We start from the raw sequence: 22,553 nt of genomic DNA, 5'->3' as shown, positions 1-22,553 counted from the left end.
GGATCTACAACGTAGGTGTCAAACCCAAGGCCAGGTATGGCCCATCCCATGGTTTGATCAGGCCCGCAAAGACAACAAGTGGTTTTCACAAAAATGGATATTGCTTGCAATTGTGACGACCCTTCCGGCACGAGACAAAATGGCTTTGACACCTGTGCAAATGTTATGACAAGGTGCAGACATTTGTTTCAAGCTGGATGACAGATCGTTAATTGCTTGTGTGCGTTGGCTGGCGGTCGAGGGCGCGGCCTTGCCTTGCCTTCCGGCCTGCCTGCCAGCCAGCCAGCCAGCCAGCCACGGCTATAAGAAGACGACGACGACGCGGCTCAGGCAGGCAGCGTCGCAGCCACCCAGCCCGACACACGCACGAACGCACGCAAGCAAGCACACCAGGATGCAGGCTGAGGAATACAACCGCCGAGGTAAGGACGAGTCGGGCCTTGTCGCCGCTGTGGTGGCGCAAGCTCTTTCCCTGACGTGCAGGCAAGGAGTTGGTGGACTACATCACAAAGTACTTGAGCTCCATCCGCCAGAGACGCGTCATTCCCGACGTCCAGCCGGGCTACATGAGGGAACTGCTTCCCGACACGGCGCCCGCCGAGCCCGAAGACTGGCAGAGCATCTTTGATGACGTGGAGAAGGTGATCATGCCGGGGGTAAGTTTGGCCGCGGTGTGACGCCGTCTGGCCGCCCGCAATTGATGCCGCCGTCCGCCCGCAATTGATGCCGCTCGCCGGTGCCATCCGCCCGCAATTGATGCCACCGTCCACCCGCAATTGATGACTTTCTTTAGTCGCCGACTGGCTCAGTCGGCCTTCTTTGCCGCCCGCAGGTGGTTCACTGGCAGAGTCCGCACATGCACGCCTTCTTCCCCAATATGACGTCGTGGCCCTCCATGCTGGTCGACATGCTGGCCAACGCCATCGGCTGTGTTGGCTTCACGTGGGTGAGGAGGAGCCGCAATTGGATGGCCAGCCAGCAAACACAAAACGGCTTTACGTTTGAAAGGAAAACATGAGCACAGCCTCATCTTCTTCCAATATTGCCCCCTCCCTTCCTCCCAAAATAAAAATCAATATTTGTTTAAGTCTTTTCAGGGGTAAAAAGAAAAAAAGGCCATGGGTCCATTTTTTAAGATGAGCGTAAATGCTTTGTTGAGCTAGCCCATTGTCGTTAGGTACCTGGACAACATGGCTGAGTACATTTGAATGCTCCTTGACTTTCGAGAAGCCTACAAGAGACTGCGCCAAATGTTTGGCCAAAACTAATCTTGCTGCTGGTGGCGGCGGCGGCGGCGGCGGCGGCGGCGGCGGCGGCGTTTCCCATTTTGTGTTGGCAGGCCTCCAGTCCAGCGTGCACAGAGTTGGAAATGAATGTGATGGACTGGCTTTGCAAAGCCTTGGGCCTTCCGCACTTCTTCCTGCATTACCACAGCGACAGCCGGGGAGGGGGCATCATCCAGGTAAGCGCGGCGGGCGGGTGGCTGACCGGCGGGGCAGCTGTGGTGTGACCCCCCCCCCACCCCCACCACCCCCTGCACATAGGGCACCGTCAGCGAGAGTACACTTGTGGCTCTTCTGGCGGCCAGGAAAGACCAAATTGTGACACTGCGGGCCCAGCAGGACCACGAAACGGACGACTCGGTCCTGAATTCTAAATTAGTGGCTTACGCTTCGGATCAGGTCAGAACTCGGAAGGCGAGCCAAAAGGTGGGAAAGAAAAAGCCGGTGGGTGAGGAGGTTTCCTCGTGTTGGCAGGTGCACTCGTCGGTGGAAAAGGCGGGGCAGATCGCTCTGGTCAAGATCCGATTCCTCGCCACAGACGAGCATCTGTCGCTGAGAGGAGAGACGTTGAAGCGGGCCATACGAGAGGACAGGAGCAGAGGGCTGGTCCCGTTTCTGGTACTCACTTAGGTCGGAGTGGAGCTGAGCGGCGTGGCGTAGCGCGGCGCGGCGCGGCGCTCCACTGATTGTCTCATTTGCTCAGCTGTGCGCCACTTTGGGAACCACAGCGACGTGCGCCTTTGACGCGCTGGCAGAATTGGGACCAGTGTGTACGTCTTTCTCTTGTCCCTCCCTCCCGTTTTGAGAGTTTTGCGGGTGTAACTCTGCAGGCCGGCTGGTCCCATTTTGCAGGTGCGGAAGAGGGACTGTGGCTCCACGTGGACGCGGCCTACGCCGGCTCCGCCTACTTGTGTCCGGAGCTGCGCTGGTCCCTTCAAGGGGTGGACTTTGCACACTCGTTTGTCTTTAACCCAGCCAAAATGATGATGGTCCAAATCGACTGCACAGCTTTATGGTGAATCATCCGTGACGCATTGATGGTTAGAACGACGTGCTGTGAAGCGTGTACCGTGAAATGCGTCCAATCCGTTCCGGTCAAGGGTCAAGGACAAAGAAAAACTGCAACAGACGTTTGCCGTCGACCCGGTTTATCTCCGCCACGAAAACTCCCAAACGGTCCCAGACTTCATGGTGCGAGCGGTTTGGCGGGCGCTTGCTCGCTCCCTCGCTCGCTCACGGCGCTCCCGTTTTCGTCCGCGCAGAACTGGCAGATTCCGCTGAGTCGCCGGTTCCGCTCCCTCAAGCTGTGGTTCGTCATGCGTTCCTTTGGACTGACAAATCTCCAGGGACATATCAGACACGTATGCTCCACTTCAAGTTCTTCTCTCTGTGAACTCTGACCTGTGAATGACAAGTTGAGCAGAGGTTCTCCAACATCTTGGCGCCTTTGGGCAGACCTTTGTATTTTTGGGGGGGCTTTTCAGGCTATTGAGATGGCAGAGCTCCTGGAGACGCTGATAAAAGGCGAGCCCAACTTTGAGCTTCCCGCAAAGAGACACCTCGGCCTGGTGGTTTTCTGTCTCAAGGTGGGTCGCTCCCATTTGGCATTCAACTGTAGACACAAAGTCAACTCCGAAGGGAGGTCTGATCGGCCGGCCGGCCGGCCGTTGGGTGTGTCTGTCTGAATGGAGTGCTCCCTCCCTAAATCCCTCCCTTTCTCTTCTCGGGTGGGTAGGACGGTAACACCTCCACCCAGGAGCTGCTGAGGAGACTGACGCGTTGCGGCGCCCTCTACCTTATTCCTGCGGAGATTCACGGCAAACGCATCATTCGATTCGTCGTGACTTCTCAGCACACCACGGCCGAGGACATCCGCCGAGACTGGAGCATCATCTCCAAAATGGCTTGCGATCTCCTCGCCGACTCACGCGCGACTCAAACGCCTTAAGAGACCGGTCGGGAAAACAAATAGCGGTCGTAACGCATGGAGAATGCCAGGAGCGGAAGTGGCCCTTTTTTTCATCTTTGGCCGGCCGGCCGGCCAGCCGGGAGTGTTACATCGGCCACGTTGCTCGTTTATGTGTTGATGTAACGTTAGCATCGCGTAGCGTTCAGCCTCGATATTATTCTCATTTGAAATTGCCTTTCAAGAAGGCATTTCTGTTCTTGGTGTTGGATATGATCATGCACAAACTTGGTCAATAAAGCTGATTCTGACATCTCTTCATTTGCTGCACATCATTGACCGGTACGGTCAAATGATGTCGTCCGTCCGTCCCTCAAATATTACGATGACCATCCGTCCGTCCGTCCGTCCGTCCGTCCGTCCGTCCGTCCGTCCGTCCGTCCGTCCGTCCATCCATCCATCCATCCATCCATCCATCCATCCATCCATCCATCCATCCATCCATCCATCCATCCATCTTTTACAATGAAGGAACCGTTTTCATGCTCCCCACCATTTGGCTTGCTAAGTTACACCATCGCTGCCACAAGTCTGATGCTAAAGAGTTATATAGAACGTAGTTTAAATATTAAAACGTAGTTCAAACAAACGAGATTAGAAAGTTAAACGCTGATCGTAAAAAGTGAACAAACCTGCTCTGCACGATTTTTTTCAGTGAACGACTGACAGTTCATATGATTTCAACCAATAGGTGTCAGTAATGCCCATTGAAGCTGGTGCCACCTCGCCGTAAGTAAAACAAAACGAAGAAGAAAATGACGTCACTTCCTGTTCACGAACGAGTCACCAACTGAACGAGCTGTGAGTGAACGAATCAGTGAGTGAGCGATTCGCATTTCCAGTTCATCGCAAGAACGGACTAGTGAGGGAACGAAGCCGGACTTTCCCGTTCGCGAACTAGGCAATGGGGCAACTGCTTTCTTTCCTTCCCCCCCCGTGCATCAACAGATCAGTCAGTGAACTGGGTAAGGCAGAATGTCGATTGACGTACCACCACTTCTTTTATGCGCCTTTTCTCCAACTTGATTGCATGAAGGGATGCGCCCTCCGTTATGCAACAACGGGGAGATGATGCTTCTCTTTGGCTCATCTTGATTTTAGAACACTTAACGTGGATGCATATATACGCCTAAATGTTGTTATCCAATATATCTACTGCTATTTCACATTGGATTGCTGCTTTGAAATGTGCTTTTATTATTATCTTAATAAACATTCAAACCTGTCTGGTGTTTTATTCCTTGTTTTTATATTCGCCAATTAAAACATAAAAATCAGACATTTGGTGAACTGCTTTATATGACAATATGTATGAGTTTTACGTTGTTATATGAGTCGGTGTCCCCCAAAATAACAAAAGTTGGCATAACGGATTTTTTTTTCAACCATTTATTCAAACACAAACACATTCGGTATAATAACACCATGCATCAACTGCAATCCAACAAATACAAAATGAAAACATCAATGTCGGCATAACGTGTGTCGGCTGGCATAGCAGCAACGCTGTCTGTCACTCACCTGCCCTAGGTGACTGATTCACAATTTGGTTTTGTCTGATATCAGATATTAAATATAGAAAACCAACTGGCTGATTGATTTGTTTTAATTGAGAGGGAAAAAAAACAGCAAAAGCATTTCACTAGCTGACCAGGAGATGGCGACAGCGTGGCATCTGAAGACCATGGATTGTTTGTTCTGCTATAGCCTAGGTGACTGATTCACAATTTGGTTTTGTCTGATATCAGATATTAAATAAAGAAAGCCAACTGGCTGATTGATTTGTTTTAATTGAGAGGGAAAAAAAACAGCAAAAGCATTTCACTAGCTGACCAGGAGATGGCGACAGCGTGGCATCTGAAGACCATGGATTGTTTGTTCTGCTATAGCCTAGGTGACTGATTCACAATTTGGTTTTGTCTGATATCAGATATTAAATAAAGAAAGCCAACTGGCTGATTGATTTGTTTTAATTGAGAGAAAAAAAACATCAGCAAAAGCATTTCACTAACTGACCAGGAGATGGCGACAGTGCGGCATCTGAAGACCATGGATCGTTCTGCTATGCCGGTTTAAGAAAAAAAAAAAAAAAAAAAAACGTAATTAGCTAGGGGTCAAAGGTCAAAGTTTACGGTTCAAAGTTCACCCAGGGGTCAAAGGTCGGTTCAAAGTTCACGGGGTCATGTGCACATTTTCGATTTTTAACTGGAGTTGAAAGTTCAGGGTTCAAAGGTCACCCAGGGGTCACCACGGGGTCACCACGGGGTCACCGCGGGGTCACCGCGGGTTCAAAGTTCAGGGTTCACTTTTTTTTTTTTTTTTTTAGGTCAACCTTTATTTAAACCAGTGCTTCTCAATTATTTTCTGTTACGCCCCCCCCTAGCAAGAAGAAAACTATTCGCGCCCCCCCTCCCCACCGTGACTATCCTAACTTGTCTTGTAAGTCGTAAAATGTTGCACTGTCGCAAACGTGACAGAAGTAACAATGAGAGCGCCACTGCCCCCTGCTGTAGTAAACGCGCAATTACACTTTATTCTAGTACTGCCAAAAAAAAGCCTGTTCCCCAGGGTTACACGCGCCCCCCCAGGAATAGCACCGCGCCCCCCACTGAAAGTGAAAAGTGCCACACCCGCCCTCACCCCCACTTTCTGATTGGCTGTTTGATCTGTGACGTCATACAGACACTCCATTAGGTACACCACCATTTTCAGGTGTACATAATAACTTTATGCATTTTTTGTATGTGTCAAGAATGTGTATTTGACTACTTGCTTTTTATTTTGGGGGACACCAACACATAATACACAACGTAAAACACCTATACACATTGTATATACATATAACCAATTGTTTGTTTTTATGCCCCAAAAAATAAGAACAAGGAATAAAACATCAGACAAGTTTTTAGCAAGTTTTAATGTTTATTAAGATAATAATATTATTCAATCCAGAAAGAGAGGTAACTTCAACTCTGGGTCACTTACAATCCGGATAAACGGTCCGTTTTGGTTCACGTCATTCTACCAATGATGACGCTGATGCGTCTCCGAAAATAAAAACCAACCTGCAGATGGTCGCTTGCTTTCAAGACTCCTTTTACGTGCGCAAAAGCAATGCCACCCCCTATTGCACACACGTAGAATAAAAAGCCTTCTATTCACTATTCTCATCTGCATATAGTACAGAACCGACGGGTCAACTACAGTACACAATGTAATAATCCCACCATGTCGCTTCTTGCTTGGTTGTTTTTTCCCCCCCAGAAGCTTCATTGACGGCTACTCTTCTGACCAGCAGCACATTTGTGTCTCTTCACGTCACGGTCGACATGAAATCTTTTCTCACATACGCCACAACTGAAGTGTTTCTCCCCAGCATGTGTTTTAGTGTGCGCTGCTAAATTTGTCTTTCGGTTAAATGTTCTCCCACAATCGGCACAAGCAAAAGGTTTCTCACCGGTGTGCGTTCTCGCGTGTCGTGTCAAATTTGGCTTTTGAGTGAATCGAAGGCCGCAGACCGAGCAGGCAAAAGGTTTCTCCCCGGTGTGTGTTCGTTTGTGTGTTGTTAAAATTGTATTTCTGGAGAAGCTTTGCCCACAAACGGAGCAAGCAAAAGGTTTCAGCCCAGTGTGTGTTCTCGTGTGTATTTTCAAATCTTCCTTGATGGCAAATCTTTTATGGCAAACTAAGCAGCCAAAAGCTTTTTCCCCTTGGTGTCTTCTTATGTGCCGCGTTAAGTTTGTCTTGATGGAGAAGCCTTTGGCACAAATTGGGCAGGCAAAAGGTTTTTCTCCACTGTGCGTCCTTGAGTGTCTTTTCAACGTGGACTTGTTGTAAAATGTCTTGTCACACTGGGAACATTTCACACGTTCAGTGTCAGCGTGAGCTGTCGCCACATCAGCTTTCGAGCCTTCATCTTCTCCACCACCACCATCAGGAGCGTGTGAGGCGGCCACGTCGTCACTGTCCGACAGCGGTGCAAAGAGGCTGCTCGATTGCCATCCTCCACAGTCGTCTCCATCACCTTCATCTTCGCTTTTCACAATGACGGTCAATGGAAAATTGGCGATGTCAGCTTCCTGCTCTTCCTCTTTAATCCAAGTGTGACCCGGAGGGGGGTCTGGCTCCTGTTCCTCTGGCTCCAGCTGCTCCCAATGGAGATCTTTGCTGACATCTGATGGACAGCAGAAGAAGAAGAAGAAGAAAACAAGCTTTAGGAAGGCCAGGCCTGTCTGATCTTGCCACTTTGACATGGTGGCTTATTTCTGCTCAACGCTTTCCAGGTATGATCACGATTTACATTTGTGTTCCTAGTCAAGTGTAAAAGAAGCCATTTGTTCTTCATATTCTCATTGGCCACGATTGATCTATCTCAGTGATGGTATCAGCGTTGCCATCGGAACCGCATTTGATTTTCACAACCAATTGAGGAGTCCATTAGAAAAGAAATGTACAAACCTGTTCCTTGGAACACAACTTGAGCGTCCAGTAGTTGTTGACATTGTCGCATCTTCTCTTTAGTTTCCTCGTCGTGCTGCACTGTTTGATGTGCGCACATTTTCACGCCACAACGACGACTCTTTCTTTCTTTCTTTCTTTCTTTCTTTCTTTCTTTCTTTCTTTCTTTCTTTCTTTCTTTCTTTCTTTCTTTCTTTCTTTCTTTCTTTCTTTCTTTCTTTCTTTCTTTCTTTCTTTCTTTCTTTCTTTCATTCGACCGCCCGCCGCAAAGTCATTTTCCGCCAAACGGCCTTCTCTGGATTAGCGGGTAGCTGAGTGACAATGGACGTCACTTTCAGTACGCTCCGCAACGTGTGCAATAATGCCACCCACCGGTGGTGACTTGAGACGACTTCCGGGTCGCGTTCGGAGAAGACGTGACACTTATGCCAGCCAGCCCAGCCAGCTCGAGAAATCAACGCGCTAGCCACCGAGCGAGGGGACCATTTCAAAGGCTGCTCGAGTGAAGGATTTGAAAGCGGAAATGACGTTTGTTTACCACGACGTCAATGGACGTGACGTATAGTGCTCTTTCCGCGGTGGAGCTTTACTACTGCGTACGTCGCGTTTGCTTGACTGAACATTTGTTCGAACATTGATTGAAGCGCACTGGAGCCAGTTCGTCCATCTTCGCTGGACAAGAATTTGCACCCCGTGAATGAAATCTTTTCGTCCGTCCCGGTAGAGGGAGGGCATCCCGGCGGAGGCTCTCGAGATAGCCTAGCTAGTCTAGCCTAGCTTAGCTCGCTAGCCAGCCGCGAACGAACAAAGAGACCCGGTGTTCGTTCATCAGCAACACATCGCAAAGCAAGCCGCGAGTGTCGAAATGTGCGCCAAACGCATCAAAGAAGAAGAGTACGCGGAAGATTTGTGTGCGACCCGGTGGAACCGTCAAGCACTGGACGCTGATTGCAATCGGCTTCGAGTTGACTTGCCCAGAGCAGGTGCGTTTCTCCCTTGTTTGCTAACTCCTCCTTTCTGGAGCGCAGGCGACCTCCATATCCCATAAGGAAAGTTGACTGATGAAAGGCCGAATTTGTTGTCTTGTGTCATGAAGACGTCAGTGGGGAGGAGGAGGAGGAAATTCTCGGTCCTGGGCAGCACAAGGCCAATGTTCCTCACATTAAAGAGGAGGAGCAGGAGGAGGACGTCAGCACGTTTCCATTCACGGTTGTCACCGTGAAGAGCGAAGAAGGTGATGAAGAAGGCGATGAAGAAGGCGATGAAGAAGGCGACGGAGAGCAAAGTGACGGAGGGGCCCGCTCAGAAGGCCTCATCGCTCCGTTATCGGAAGGGGACAACGTGACATCTTCTGACAACGACGATCACTCTCGAGGCGATGCGACTCGCCACGCCGACGGCAAGCCTTTCCAGTGTTCTCATTGTGACAAAACATTTTACAGGCTGTCATTATTGAAAGCACACTCGCGAACGCACACTGGCGACAAACCTTTTGCTTGCTCGGTCTGTGATAAAAGGTTCTCCATCAAGGGAAATGTGACCAAACACATGAGAACGCACACTGGAGAGAAACCTTTTGCCTGCTCGCTTTGCGGCCAAACATTCACTCAGAAAGGCGATTTGATACGACACACCAGAGCGCACACCGGGGAAAAACCTTTTGCCTGTCCCATTTGTGCTCAAAGATTCTCCGCGCAGGGAACGTTAATCACGCACAAAAGAACGCACACTGGCGACAAACCTTTTGCCTGCGACGTGTGTGACAAAAGGTTCTCCATGAAGGGCAACTTAACCAAACACACGAGGACACACACCGGAGACAAACCTTTTGCCTGCTCATTTTGTGATAAAACGTTTTCGTCCAAGACACATTTAACAAGGCACACGAGAACACACACCGGAGATAAACCACTGGCCTGCTCGTTCTGCAGTAAGAGATTCTCCAGAAAGGAACATTTAATCGAACACGTCAGGATACACACTGGAGAGAAACCCTTTTCCTGCTCACAATGCGCTCAAAGATTTACTCAGAAGGGAGATTTGGCAAGGCACGCGAGGACACATAGCGGGGAAGCACCTTTTGCATGTTTATTTTGCGGCAAAGGATTTACTCGAAAGGCTTATTTGGCAGAGCACACAAGAGTGCACACGGGTGAGAAACCGTTCAATTGCACTGTGTGTAAAAGAAGCTTCAAGGTCAAGTGTGACCTCGAGGGACACCAGTGTGGAGGCGAGAAGAGCGCCGCTCGCTCAGCGAGGCTGCCTGCAAAATAAAGTGTCAAACTCAGGCTAAGACTCGTCCACTCATTCCCTGCTTTGGAATCACCGGAACCTGACCCGCTTCATGAACCACGCCATCATTTTTCCAGACAAAGTCCACGTGCGACAAAACAGCCGGCTCAAGTTTCTAACTTCGGGTTGGGAAGAGACCAACGAGGCCGGTTCGGAGTCGACTCCTGAGGGCTTCCAGGTACGAGATAGAAACCAGGCGCACGCTCTGGTAGAGAGAGAGGGGGGGGGGGGGTGGGGAGGGAGGGGGGACGCAGGGTGGAGACGCCGGAAAGGCAACAGTTTTCGTTAGTCCAAATGGAGTTGCCGTACTGTTCACGTCAAAGACCTCGTGCAGTCCCCCCTTTGAGCTTTATGCGCTCCCCCGAATCCTTCTACTCAACGCATTAAAGCATTGATCCTTGATCAGACACGAGACAAAAACATCATCCATTTCATTCTCCGAGTCCACTTCAATTTGTCTCGGTGCATGTTGATGTTTCTCGAGCAAGCTTAGCTTAGCTTGTTAGCTTAGCGAGCAGAACAGCGCGAAACAAATCGAGCGAGCTCGTGTAACGTCTTGCTATTATCGTCAAGACGAAATGTGTGCAAACGTTGTCAATGAAGAGCGTGAGGGAAAGAAAAAAGAAAGAAAAAGGGGGGAATCCCTTCAAAAGCCTTACTTTGTTTGACTGTAATGTGTTGTATTCAAACTTTTCTTACCTGGTCCACTTGTCGGAAGAATCAAGTCTGCTCGGTCGTGCTGTTGTTGGAGATTTGCCACCGACTTTCGGTCGGCTTTATTGAAATAAGGATGCGAAGATTAAAAATAAAATAAAAAAATGCAGTAGTTGCTTGCCAATGCCGTGCTGTCTGTCAGAAGACGATGACGATGAGGAGGGAGGGAAGGAGGGAGGACCGGAGGACCGGAACGAAGAGAAACATCAAGCTCGCGATCAAAACAAATCGAGTTTTCTTCGTCTGTTCGGCCTTTGTCAAAAAGGAGTTCCAAGAAAATGCTTGGTGTCCATTTCTTTTTCATGTAACTCTCATGTTTGAGGTGTAAATACATGTTTATTTTATTTGTAACGTTTTAAAAAAAATTCAAGTGAAATTGATTTAACTTTATACGTCTGTCTTGTCACGAAAACCGATTTGGGTTTTCATTGTGCCAAACTGAATTGTTCCACTTTCAATTAGACGATCCATACGTATCGAGCATGAAACTTGCAAAAATCAAATAAAAATCACAATTTCAAATTTTCACAGTGTCGGTAAAATATGATTTTTTTGGGTTGGGGAAAAGTGGGGAAATCCAAGCATATTCCCTAAAGAAGCTATTATTGTCAACAGAATCAATTACATTCAAATTTTGGAACGTTTTAGTTCTAACCTGAAATCAATCACAATTTCTTTCACTCAAAATCAACATTTTCTTTTTAACAGTGCCAACGAATGAGGGTTAATTTTTTTTTTTCAAACTTGTCGCGTTTTGGTTGGATGGCCACGTAAGAAGAACGCAGCAGACGCCATCTTTTCTTTTTTTTCCCATTTTTTTGGAGTTGGAATACATTTTATTTTTCTTATAAGTACAGTTCAGTAGTTACAAAACGAAGCATCTGCCAAACACAAGACACCAGGAGAGGATGTGGAACGCGACCGCTCGCCGCCCTTCCGGCGACCCCTCGCTCACGCACGCACGCAGGCACGCACGCACGCAGGCATGCACGCACGCAGGCCGGCACGCACGCAAGCCGGCCGGCCGGCCGCCGGCGGCTCCGAGGAAGTCCAAAGGAAAAGTCAAAGCCACATCGAGTATAGATCCAACCTTGGCTGGGATGAAAAGAAACAGGGGCGGGCGGGGTTGATTATTATTACCATACCATTATTATCATTAATATTACGATCATCTTATCGGGGACTGTACATTAGCGCGTTAGAATCGTTCTCTTCACATGAAAAAAAAGACGGAAACATTTCACGACGCCGAGGGAGACGCACAAACACACGACGGCGGCGGCGGCCTTCAGGGAATCATCTCATCTTCCTCATCATCTTGCTCATCATACAATCACAGTGCAAAATGCTGGCGAGAACCCCAGGCAGGCAGTCAGTCAAGCGTCAGAGAGAAGGCCAAGCGACGGCCAAGGAGAGGAGTCCTGCGCTATGCGTGGTCAGCAGCATCACCTTCATCCTCAGCCTCAGCCTCATCCACGCGCCCTTGACGCTTTGCAGCACGGCGAACGATTGTCATCTTTTCTTTGTTTGTCATTTTTCTTTCTTTTCCGGATGGAGCGACCACGCTGGCAAAAATGTTTGGGGCACTAGTCACTTGGATGACTCTTCTCATCTTCAACAGGTGGCCATCTGCAACTCATCACAAGGTAGATTTGGGGTTCAATCCGGATGCTCACCCCCAAGTGGAATATACCAATGTGTGTGTGTGTGTGTGTGTGTGGGTTTGGATGTAAAATGACAAGGTGAGCCAAATCAAAGTGTCTAGCACAGCTATAGTCCACACTAAGGCTATTCACAACATGTCCATCTTTTCCAGTTTCTTCTCCTTTTCTTTGCGTTTCTTCTCACGGAGCAAGCAAATACATCTTCCTCGTCCTCGTCCTCATCAGTAGTACTCAGCAACACTGTGCAACGACGACGGCCGGCGCTATTTTACAAAACCTTCTTTGTTTTTTTAATTCTTCCCAAGAAGAACGCAGGCTCGGGAAAGGCCTCTGTTTTTTTTTTCCTTTTTTTTTTTAAACGACGCTCCTTGGGAACGTCTTCCTAAATCTCTTAATGTACACGGAGAAAGACCCCTCCCCCCATAAAAGGGGCGGGTGGGGCGGGGTGATGGAGGTATGCCGCTATGAGGGGCTTTGGGGGTCAAAGTACATCTTGGGGCAGTTCAAGTGCTCCTTGTTCACAATCATCAAACGCATTGTTAAAGTCAGCAGTGCATCATTGCTTCTTTCCAAAAAAGAAAAAAAGAAAAAGATATATATATATATATATATATAAAAAAAAAAAAATCTCTAATAGGACTGATTGCTTTGTTCTTAGTTTTCTGTCATATAACATAAAAGGCCAGACTTCCCACATTGCAACTTTAGGCTGGTGGGAAGAAGAAAAAAAAAAGAAAAAAGACAAGCACGACATGAACTTCCTCAACTAGCGTTGTTCAACCACAAGTAAAGCTGAGGCAAAACGATGACTTGAAATCTGGCCAATCAAGCAATTTTTGCAGTTGGATTTAAAACAAACAAACAAACAAACAAACAAACAAACAAACAAACAAACAAACAAACAAACAAACAAACAAACCAATCAGTCACTTTGTGATACTTAGTTGAAAATGGAAAGAACCCTCAATACGCACATTGTTTGTTGTTTTTTGTCCTTCTTGTCGTGTTGTTGCCTGCCTATTTACTGACGGCCTGGACGGCCATCGCTAACAGTTAGCCTGCGCGCTAGCGTGGCTAGTCTACAGAAGAATACATTCCGGGTACGATATAGTTATATGTGTAGCAAGTCTGGGTGGCTGGCGGAATACAGGAAAGAAGGAAGGAAGGAAGGAATGAAAAAGTTGACGGGCGTGTGTGCTCGTCGTCCGTCACACAGGTAGTTTCAAAACAAACGTTTTTCTTCTTCTCCATCACGTTGGCGCTTAGTCTTGCTGGCTGCAGCCGAGGTCGCCAAGCTCATCAAGGTCGCTGTTGAGGTGGTCCTGGTCCAGGGTCAGAGAGGGCCCAAGGGTCACCGGCTGCTGCTCCTCCTCCTCCGACAGCCACGCGGGCACTGGGCAAAAAAAAAAAAAAAGGTTTTCAACGCGACCAGCAGGCGGCAGTGCAACACAGCGAGTCAAGCCCGACGTGACCAAGCTCAACAGAACGTTTCACAGATTGGGAACCCAAATGGCAATGACATCAAACCCAAGTCACGAGACGAAATGGCAAATATCAGGGCAGATTCGAGTCCATATTTCATTTTCACTCTTCATCAAGAGAGCCAGCCACCTTTTTTAAGCGTCTCCCCAAACAACATTTAGGGCAACTTTGCGTGTTTTGAATTCATAAGCTTAGTTGACGCTAAGGCTATACACAACATTTTCCAGTTTCTTCTCCTATTCTTTGTTTTTCTTCTCACGGAGCAAGAGCAAGCAAATACATCCCCCTGGTCATGCAAGAATGTTGCGACAGTCTTTTTATTTCCCTCCTCCTGTCTATAAATGGTATTTTTTGTTTGTTTTAAAGAAAAAAAAAAGTGCTTTTGATTGGATCGGCGGGAACGACAATTCAAGAAGTGCAACTCAAAGAAACGACCGACCGTACAACTACAACAAACTAACTTTGTCCATCAGTGCAACAAATCTGACATCACGTCGCTTCTTCATTTCATTGTGAAGACAATCAATTCTCAGACGCTCTCAAATCGATCCATGTTGATGATGCTTTGCTTTCATGGTGCGCCCTCCCGTGGCGGTCGGTGGGACAGCACGGGCCTTTTTTTTTCTGAGAGCCAAGCCTATGAAGAGCAAGAAGCAGGCGCAAAGTCTACTCATGACAGCCATTCGTAGCAAATCTCACGAGGTCGAGCAAAAGCGGCTTCCGGGCTTTGAGAGGCCATTTTGCAACTCAAGCGGATAGACCTCTAGGACAAGTTGGTCTCGGAACTCAAACGTCCTGCTCGGCCCACTTCCCGAGACTTTTGACACCTCTCGTCCAAGTTCACGTTGCTACGTCAAACTGGCGCAATCGTCCAAATCTTATCAACCGATCCGCTCTGTCGAATTCAAGCATCCAGGAAACGAAGTTTGAAAACCATTTGGGCAGTAGCAGCGCTGGGTCAGCGTTGGATCAGCGCTGGATCAGCGGCCAGATCGGCGCTGTCTGCTTCTTGGAGTCAAAGACGGAGATTTTGTCCTTATCAAAGCTTCCGGTTCAACATCAAGTCACTTGATATAACAATGGTAAATATGTCAATTGCGGCGCTAGCAACCAAAAGGATCAAGGAAGTGAGGGAGGGAGCAAAACAAACGTATTTTTAGATGCTTTTAATGAATACAGGATGTTTATAGACGGGCCCGCTGCTGCTGCTGCTGCTGCTGCTGCTGCTCTCTGTGATTTGCACAAAAGAGGAGAAAAATCCACATTCTCCCTCCTCATCCCTCAAAGCGCTTCGAGGAGGAAGAACACGCTGCCGCCGCCGCCGCCGCCGCCGCCGCCGCGGCAAATTTGGGGCGGCGGAATTGTGACTCCGCTTTTGGGCTCACGTCTATTTGACAAACACACCCTGCAGTGAGTGGTGACGTGTGTGTGTGTGCCGCGCACACATCAAAAGTCCATTTGCGTGCTACTTACGTTTATTAAAGTGGCAGAAAATAACCTCAAAAGCTGAATCAAAACTTGTTTGCCTGTTTGTGCGCGCGCGTGTGACAGGAACGCACGGCAACCTTTCTGACAGCAGAGGGCGCCTACAATCTGTTCAGGACAAAATCCAAAGTATGGATTCGGCCAAAAGTAGAGGCGATTGAAAGAAAGTCCGACAGTGCGAGCGAAGCAGTTCCCGGACTGGCCTCCGGGGCAAAAAACGCACTCTTTGCGTTAAGCCCTCTCCTCCACACGTATTTGGCCAGAGGAGAAGAACAAGGAAGCTAAGAAGCAATGTCAAGCCTTTAATGAGTCCTTTTTTTGTTTTTTAAATTTAAATCAAATAAGCACGCGAGTGAAGTGCACGTTTGTTCTGGTCGGCGGTGCGGTGCGGTGCGGCGCGGTGCGGCGCGGTGCGGTGCGGAGCGGCGCCTCTCAAACTATTTCTGAGGCTGAAAGATTGGCGTGGAGATAAAAGCTCCGCTGAGCAATTTAAGCCCAAACACTGCGATGCTACAATCTGTCTTGTGTGCCTGATAGCGCTTTCCTCAGCTCGCCTCTCCAAATTACTTTCTTTCATATCTAATTATATTTGCTAATGATCTTATAAGAGAATAATGGAATGTGCTTGATCTATTACCTTCTTTTTTTTCCTGCAGTGCATAAATACAATGCGGCTGCAAACGACTGGCGGGAAGAAATGTTTTTTTCTTTCTTTCTGCTTCCTTCTTAATGTTTTTGATGAGGGGAAAATGGAGCTGGCGAGGTCGTCAACGGCGACGGGCGGCGAGGTCATCGCTCACGCGCCGATGACGGCCGGAGGCCAAGCGAATGCCGGCCGCCGCGACGCCACAAGGGGGCGATCTGACAAGACCGTAAGGAAACGCTTTGATAGGACGAGGATGAGCGCCAATCATATGCGGTAAGTAAGTCCGTCCTCGCAGAGGATGAAGAATATACGCGATATTGCCTGACTCCGAGCGTTGCGCCGCCATTTATGTTCAGGTTGATTGGAGGCCACTATCGATGCAAGTTGTAGCTTAGCATCAAGCTAGTGGGAGGCCATCTTGTTTGTAATGCCCAATTTCTGCTGAATTGGGAAAGGCAGTCTGGTGAAATGTCATGTTTCCATCTTTTTTTTGTCCTTAAAGAAAACAATGAAACTCGCTGGCCGGGATGGTGTGGTGTGACTTACGTATATTTCCTTTGACATTTCAGAGATGTATTTCTGAATTTCCAATTCTTTCCCCCAAATTTGGCACAAAACACTGCCGACCGAAACGTTCCCTGCCGTATCGCTCTTCCTCATTGTAACCAGGCTGTCATCTCCTCAAGAGGGTAGGAAGGATGCGTCACGGCCCTGACAGCCACTCTAAAGCCGGAGCATTAATGGACGGAAATGGCATTGGATCTCTGTTTGATCTCCTAATCATCAGCGCTCCAATGCTAATTAGTGCCCTCGCAATCCTCCAAAAGACCAACGAGCGGGGGGCGAGGGAACCAGACGTCGCATATCGAAAGAGCCAGCCTTGACTTTTGCCTTTTCCAGAGGTCGCTCACTCACTCACTCGGTCGGTCTAGAGAGAGACGAGCTTGCCGCTGGCTTCAGAGACGTGACTTGCTGTATCTCCCTCCACCTAAAGAGCCAACCACGTGCCAACCAAGCGCTGACATTACGAGGGAGCCAAATTGAAAGAAAAACAATCAATGCCCAAAGAATGACGCTGTTGTCAGCAGGAACGGCTCTCTCCTCTCGCTTCCCAATCCTCGCAGTGTGTGATTCCTTTGCGCTGACATCATCCTGATTGATTCGTTCAGCAGATAAAAAGTGGTCCACTTTGCCCTTTTACTGGGTGGGAGGGGGCTGGGGGGGGGGTAACATAATACGGCCTTTTATTCATCAACAATGTCACGTCATGGCGCAGGAATGCGCGGGCAGAAAGGCCACGGCTTGAAATGGCGGCGATGGGAAAGAAAGAGGAGAAGGAGCTCATTAAGGATCACCACGCAAAGGCGCTTGCAAACAAGGTTTTTGTGGACCTCCCTTGCACCCCTCCAATGAAGTGGGACAGGAAAGGCACGCTTGCGCGATGGACGGCTCAGCAGCCGTTACGACCCTGATGTCATTTAACCAACTGCTTGCAGATGCCACATGACCGGCCGGCCGGCCGGGCGCTCTGCGGCGTTATCCAAGTGCTTCCTTCCCACTGGCAGGAAAGGAACAAAAGCCCGCCAACTGGTCCAGCCGACCTGATGCCAAATGTATGGGTTCACCGTTCCTTTGGATGACGACAGGAAGGCCGAGAGGGAAGCCCTGATGCCTGGGAAACTCAAGGCTTCCATAAAACTTGCCCAGGCAGGCTTCTTGCGCACTGGAGAGGTTCACCAGCCACAGCAGACGCTGTGCAAAGAACACCTCACCTCCAGACACAAGAAATCGATGGTCTTTCGAGACTGTGACGCCGATGATGATGGACCGGGCCAAGGAGAGTTGCGGCAGGAGCGCCCGCTCGCTCCCACGTTGCTAACGAGCCACGCGGCAACATTTTCGTCATCCGAGAGCCAATCGACTTTTTGTCTCAAAAGTTGACCGAAGGAAAAACAGTCACGAGGGTGATTCAAAAGTCCACGTTGAAGCAAATGGTCCAAGAGGCCAAGCGGTGGAGAACATTTGACGCGAGCAATGTGACCTGCGGGAAGGCGTACAGTTGTTTTGCTACTTTTCCCAAAGCATGGAAGGCAGGAGAAAGCGGAAGGAAAAAGGGGGCTTGAGATCCATTGTGCTTTGTGGAAGAAAATCCTCAGATTGAAGAAAGAGCAACCTCTTTCTGAACTCCCATTTTAGCCGCAGCGATCCATAGCCTTTGCTTTTGTGCTCTTCTTCCCAGGGCCGTCCGACTTCAGTCATGAGAACGCCGCTCGCTCGGTAAACGGCGGGAAAAAAAAAATAGACCTGGATTAGCAGCCATTGACAAAATAACCTTGGTGATGGACGCCGGAAAGCTTCTCCAAAGAGACCGGCCACTAGCCTTTCAAGTGGCATTGATTTATTGAGAGATTCCCCAATAGCGGCGGCGGCGGCTCTCCCATCGTCCGTGTCATGTGAACGGGCGCCTCGAATCAATGAGCCTGCCTGCCTGCCTGCCTGCCTGCCTGCCTGCCTGCCTGCCTGCCTGCGTGGCTGCCTGCCTGCCTGCCTGCCTGCCTGCCTGGCTGCCTGCCTGCCTGCCTGCCTGCCTGCCTGCCTGCCTGCGTGGCTGCCTGCCTGCCTGCGTGGCTGCCTGCCTGCCTGCCTGCATGCGTGCGTGGCTGCCTAGCAAGGCTTTAAGACAAACAAAACACAAGAAGCCGACAACTCGCCGAGCGCCCTCCGTCTGTCCGTCCGCCCGCCCGCCCGTTTGAAAATGGGCACAAACGCAACAAGGAAACTATTTGCTGCTCTTCCATTAGATCTGGCTTTGTCAAGCGGTGGTCTGCGGCCCTGGAGTGGCCCTCGAAATGTTCCAAAATAAAATGGCTGTCGACCTGATTTAGTAATGTTGTGAACGGTTTAGCCATCCAAAGGATGTCAAATGTAGCTGAGCATCCCAAAAGCGACATACAGATGCAAATCAATAACCCCTGTGTGTGTGTGTCTATCTATCCTTTTGCTGCAAAATCAAGTCGTATTCCGCCAAAGCCCAAGTTGCTTCTTCATCCTGCGTTCCCTTGCGTGACTCCATGGCAGACGCAAGCTGGCTGGGAGGAAAACCTGGCCATTTTCATGTATTTTATTTCGACACGCTGCCGAGGACTCGATCGGGAGCGAGCGCCGCGACGCATGCGCCTCCTCACACGTGGCAACGCGTGCGTGCGTGCGTGCGCGTTAAGACGAGACAATCACCACGCAAATTTGTCCCGAAATCATTTGTGACGTGACGGCGTGGGTCACGGGGCCGTAATGAGGCGTGCGCCATCTCGCCGCCACCTAATTGGACGAGTCCATTACGTGGCCCATCCTTTCTGGTCAGTTGAGGCTCACTTAGCCGCGGCCCGCTGCCGGACAAATTGCGGGCGCCTCATCAGCGAGCGGCAGCGGCGACTGCTCTTCCTCTTGCCTTTTTGTTGGTCCAAATCGCTTGATGGCAGATTGCTTTTGAGATACTCGACTCACTTGACGGCGAGCAGCGAATGACCGCAACAATGAGAGCAAAAAAGAAAAAAAGAGCTCTTCACTGAAGTTTATCATCAAATCAAGCATAACAAAGCAAATCCAAGCCCATGGTTTTGCCTTAGCTTAATGCTAACAAACAATGCAGAACGCCGTAAGTGGGCTAGCGAACAAAGAGCGTCTGTGTTGTGGTGCCAGATTGGAACGCAAGGCAAGCGGTGAAGCAACGTGCGTGCGGGCAGACAAACGAAGAAAGCCAGCACACTCACGCGCACGTATTCATTGGTCATGGTCAAAATGCAGCTAGCTAGCTAGCTAGCTAGCCAGCTAGCCAGCTAGCTTCCCGTCCGTCTCTTTTGCCACAATCGTTTTGATCTTTGAAGACGTCACCAGCGTTCATGTTATTGGCTGAAACTCAACATTTCAAATGATCAGTCAAGGATGAGAAAAGAAAATGGGAGTTCTTTTTCACCCACAAGTATTCAAGAAAGGTGTACCGACTCATTGGGGTCAACGTGCGTTTGACTTGACGCATAAGAGCATTTCCGTGTTTTGAGTCTCAGAGTCATTACTGTGCAATACCGTCCTGCTCTCCACACCTTTTTTGATCTTGTCTACACTATGTGCATCCATTGCAGCCTGGTCATCCTAGAAGAGGGACCTTCCCATCTGTGGTCTCTTCTCAAGGTTTCTCATTTGCCCTAGCTGGAGTTGTGAGTTTTTCCTTGCCCTTTTGGGAGTTTAAGATCAGGGGATGTTTGAGACTATGTGCCATTTTTCACATGTCACCTAAATGTCGAACAGAGGCTGTGATTTACCCAAGTCAAATTCCTTGTTTGGCCCGCTCAAACATGGCCAATCAAAACTCTTGAATCTTTCGTTCACACAGCACTTAACAAGCATGTGTTGTCTTCACCTGACGATACGTCTGCACAATAGGAGAGATTAGCGCCTGTTCTGTGTTTGCTACTCACAGCAAGAGTGATTAGTGCAGGAAAACATTGCACCTTTTCAACCCGGCTTGCACGTGCGCGGGCCCGTGTCCTTTGCGCGTGACCAGCTGACGTGTGACAAACCCGCCTTGCTGACGGCATTCACGCCAAAAGGGCCAGGCTTTCCAATCCCATATTCATCGGCCCCATTTGATTCTCCCTCTTCCTGAGCCAGCGAGCGACACTGTGTGTCAATAATGCTACCAGCTGTTTCTGTACTGTGTGCGTACATGCGTGCGTGCAAGAGACAAGCAGAGAGGAAGAAGAGGGCGTGGCCTATCTTCTATAGGACTCAAGATGGATATACAGTACATGTGGCAGACATGATGTGAAAGGAAGGTAATTATGGAGTCTGAGCTCACACGCTTATTTGGTGCACACGGCCACAAATAACATGCACGCGTTTACAGCCATCCAAACAATGTGCATGAGGCTCTTAATGCCTTCAATTGGTTATGTGCGGGCGGGCTCCTTTGAGCAATATATGATACGTATTAGAAAAAATAGTCATTGGTTGAAATTGAACAAATACATAGTAAGCTTACCAAGTACAACGGCGATGGATGGATGGATGGACGGATGGATGGAGGGATAGAGGGATAGACGGATAGATGGATGGAGGGATAGAGGGATAGATGGATGGAGGGATGGCGTTTGTTGCCAGTCACTTTAACTCAAAAAAGGGCATCACCTGTTGCCGTGTTCCTAAAGAACACAAACAAACGACGGTAAAGAAGAAAGGAAGGAAGGAAGGAAGGAAGGCACGCGTTGACGGAGCCGTCAATCATTTCAGCGGGTCCGGGTCGGACGGCTCCCAATTCAATTGTCCGTCATTTTCTTGTCTTTTAGCGTCTGCCGAGTCCAAAAAGAGTCACTTTGACGGAAGCGTTTGAAATTCCTTTTTGTCGTCTTTGCTGACAAACTCGTCGGAAACATTGGAGAGGAGGTTAACGGGAGGCCACTAAAGCCTTTCCGCCCAAGACTTCATTCTTCTTTTCTGTGTGCGCTTCCTGCTTCAGATCATATTCACTGATTAAAAAAATGCAGAAAAAAAAGTGCCGCATTTTAGCACGGCACATGTTTGGGATTCACGCTTGATAAATGCTTTCAATTATTCCTTACGTGTCAAAATGATTTCCAGCAGTGCTCTTGTACTTTTGAAACATCACAGGCCACGCATTCACGTATTCTAATCATAACAAAGCTCCGCCGCGCACATGTGCATTCAAGTCTCAGACCACCCCGAGAGTTGTTGTTGTTGCAAAAATCTTACGGAATGACTTTGCAATCTCCGGAAAAAGAAAGGGCCAAAATCCCACCCCCTACAATTGACGTCGGCTCCAGCTCGGGCCGATGCTAACAAGCTGCTAGCAGCTAGCGTGTCAGTCGCAACGACTAGAGAACTTGCCGTGTTCTTTGCAGACAGATCAAATCTTTTTCCTCCAGGGGGGCCCGGCTGACGCCACCGTTGGGGCTGACGGACGGACCGACGGACGGTCTGAGGCTTTTGAAGTGGCTTTGATGAGCAGGCGACCGCTTGGCAACTTTAAGAAGTGACGGAACGGACAAAAGCATCGTGACTGGCGACGGCAGTTGTTTGAAGTTGACGTAGCGCTATCCCCCCCCCCCACCCCACCCCTGAGCAAATGTCACTTCTATTTTCCGTTTCCATGGCGGCAGCAGCGTCGCCCGCAATCATCGGGCCACGCTTCTGCATTGACGACACCAACCATGTATGATGACATCATTATTGACAGATTACGTCGGGGTAGCAGACGTTTGGGGAGCAAGCGCACTTTCAGATGAGGAAGCCAAACGGGCGCTGGACAGATGGCCCGTGCTGTTAACCCGATCACCGTGGCGCTTTGGGGGGGGGGGGTGGGGGGGTCGCTCTCCACGCCTATTGGCACACTACGGCCGGGGAGCCCCAGCTGGTGGCGGCGGCGGCGGCGTGCTCTTAAGAGCCCCGCCATCCAGTTACGCTGCCTCTTTTACCGCAAACTTATTAAATGCTGCAAAGCACATTATTTCTTTTTCTTTGCCAGAGTGTCGGTGTAATTATTCTCACAC

At 49.3% G+C, this 22,553-nt stretch overlaps 4 protein-coding genes across 7 annotated transcripts in view; 2 read left to right on the top strand and 2 right to left on the bottom strand.

Moving 5' to 3' along the window:
- Nucleotides 1-269: 269 nt before the first annotated feature.
- LOC133152696 (histidine decarboxylase-like) lies at nt 270-3,510 on the top strand. 2 transcript variants are annotated; one of them, XM_061276531.1, is made up of 12 exons: nt 270-422; nt 484-656; nt 833-946; nt 1,340-1,462; nt 1,545-1,682; nt 1,758-1,901; nt 1,987-2,053; nt 2,136-2,298; nt 2,384-2,474; nt 2,546-2,644; nt 2,768-2,869; nt 3,019-3,510. In XM_061276531.1, exons 1-12 carry the CDS (start codon nt 395-397, stop codon nt 3,229-3,231), a joined length of 1,455 nt encoding a protein of 484 aa, XP_061132515.1. In that variant the 5' UTR covers nt 270-394; the 3' UTR covers nt 3,232-3,510. The 2 variants fall into 2 exon arrangements, with proteins under 2 accessions (XP_061132515.1, XP_061132516.1); XM_061276532.1 differs by lacking the exon at nt 1,987-2,053 and having other exon boundaries at nt 2,114-2,298.
- A 2,641-nt stretch (nt 3,511-6,151) lies between these two features.
- Nucleotides 6,152-7,977, bottom strand: LOC133152717 (oocyte zinc finger protein XlCOF26-like). Its single transcript, XM_061276567.1, has 2 exons — nt 7,708-7,977; nt 6,152-7,423 (listed from the first exon to the last, which is right to left on the bottom strand). The coding sequence occupies exons 1-2, from the start codon at nt 7,805-7,807 to the stop codon at nt 6,519-6,521; spliced, it is 1,005 nt and encodes a 334-aa protein (XP_061132551.1). The 5' UTR covers nt 7,808-7,977; the 3' UTR covers nt 6,152-6,518.
- A 576-nt stretch (nt 7,978-8,553) lies between these two features.
- LOC133152704 (gastrula zinc finger protein XlCGF52.1-like) lies at nt 8,554-9,994 on the top strand. The gene is made up of 2 exons (XM_061276544.1): nt 8,554-8,690; nt 8,804-9,994. Exons 1-2 carry the CDS (start codon nt 8,573-8,575, stop codon nt 9,979-9,981), a joined length of 1,296 nt encoding a protein of 431 aa, XP_061132528.1. The 5' UTR covers nt 8,554-8,572; the 3' UTR covers nt 9,982-9,994.
- Nucleotides 9,995-11,509: 1,515 nt separating this feature from the next.
- Nucleotides 11,510-22,553, bottom strand: part of znf536 (zinc finger protein 536) — a 117,385-nt gene continuing 106,341 nt past the window's right edge. For all 3 annotated transcript variants that reach the window (XM_061276492.1, XM_061276491.1, XM_061276490.1), the window contains one exon: nt 11,510-13,770. In XM_061276492.1, coding sequence (XP_061132476.1) covers nt 13,640-13,770 — 131 coding nt within the window. In that variant the 3' untranslated portion in view covers nt 11,510-13,639. The remainder of the gene's footprint in view (nt 13,771-22,553) is intronic.

This window comes from Syngnathus typhle, linkage group LG4 (genome assembly GCF_033458585.1).
Source record: "Syngnathus typhle isolate RoL2023-S1 ecotype Sweden linkage group LG4, RoL_Styp_1.0, whole genome shotgun sequence".
NCBI lineage: Eukaryota > Metazoa > Chordata > Actinopteri > Syngnathiformes > Syngnathidae > Syngnathus > Syngnathus typhle.
The sequence above is the reverse complement of the archived record's forward strand: the minus strand, read 5'-3'. Positions and strand labels throughout refer to the sequence as shown.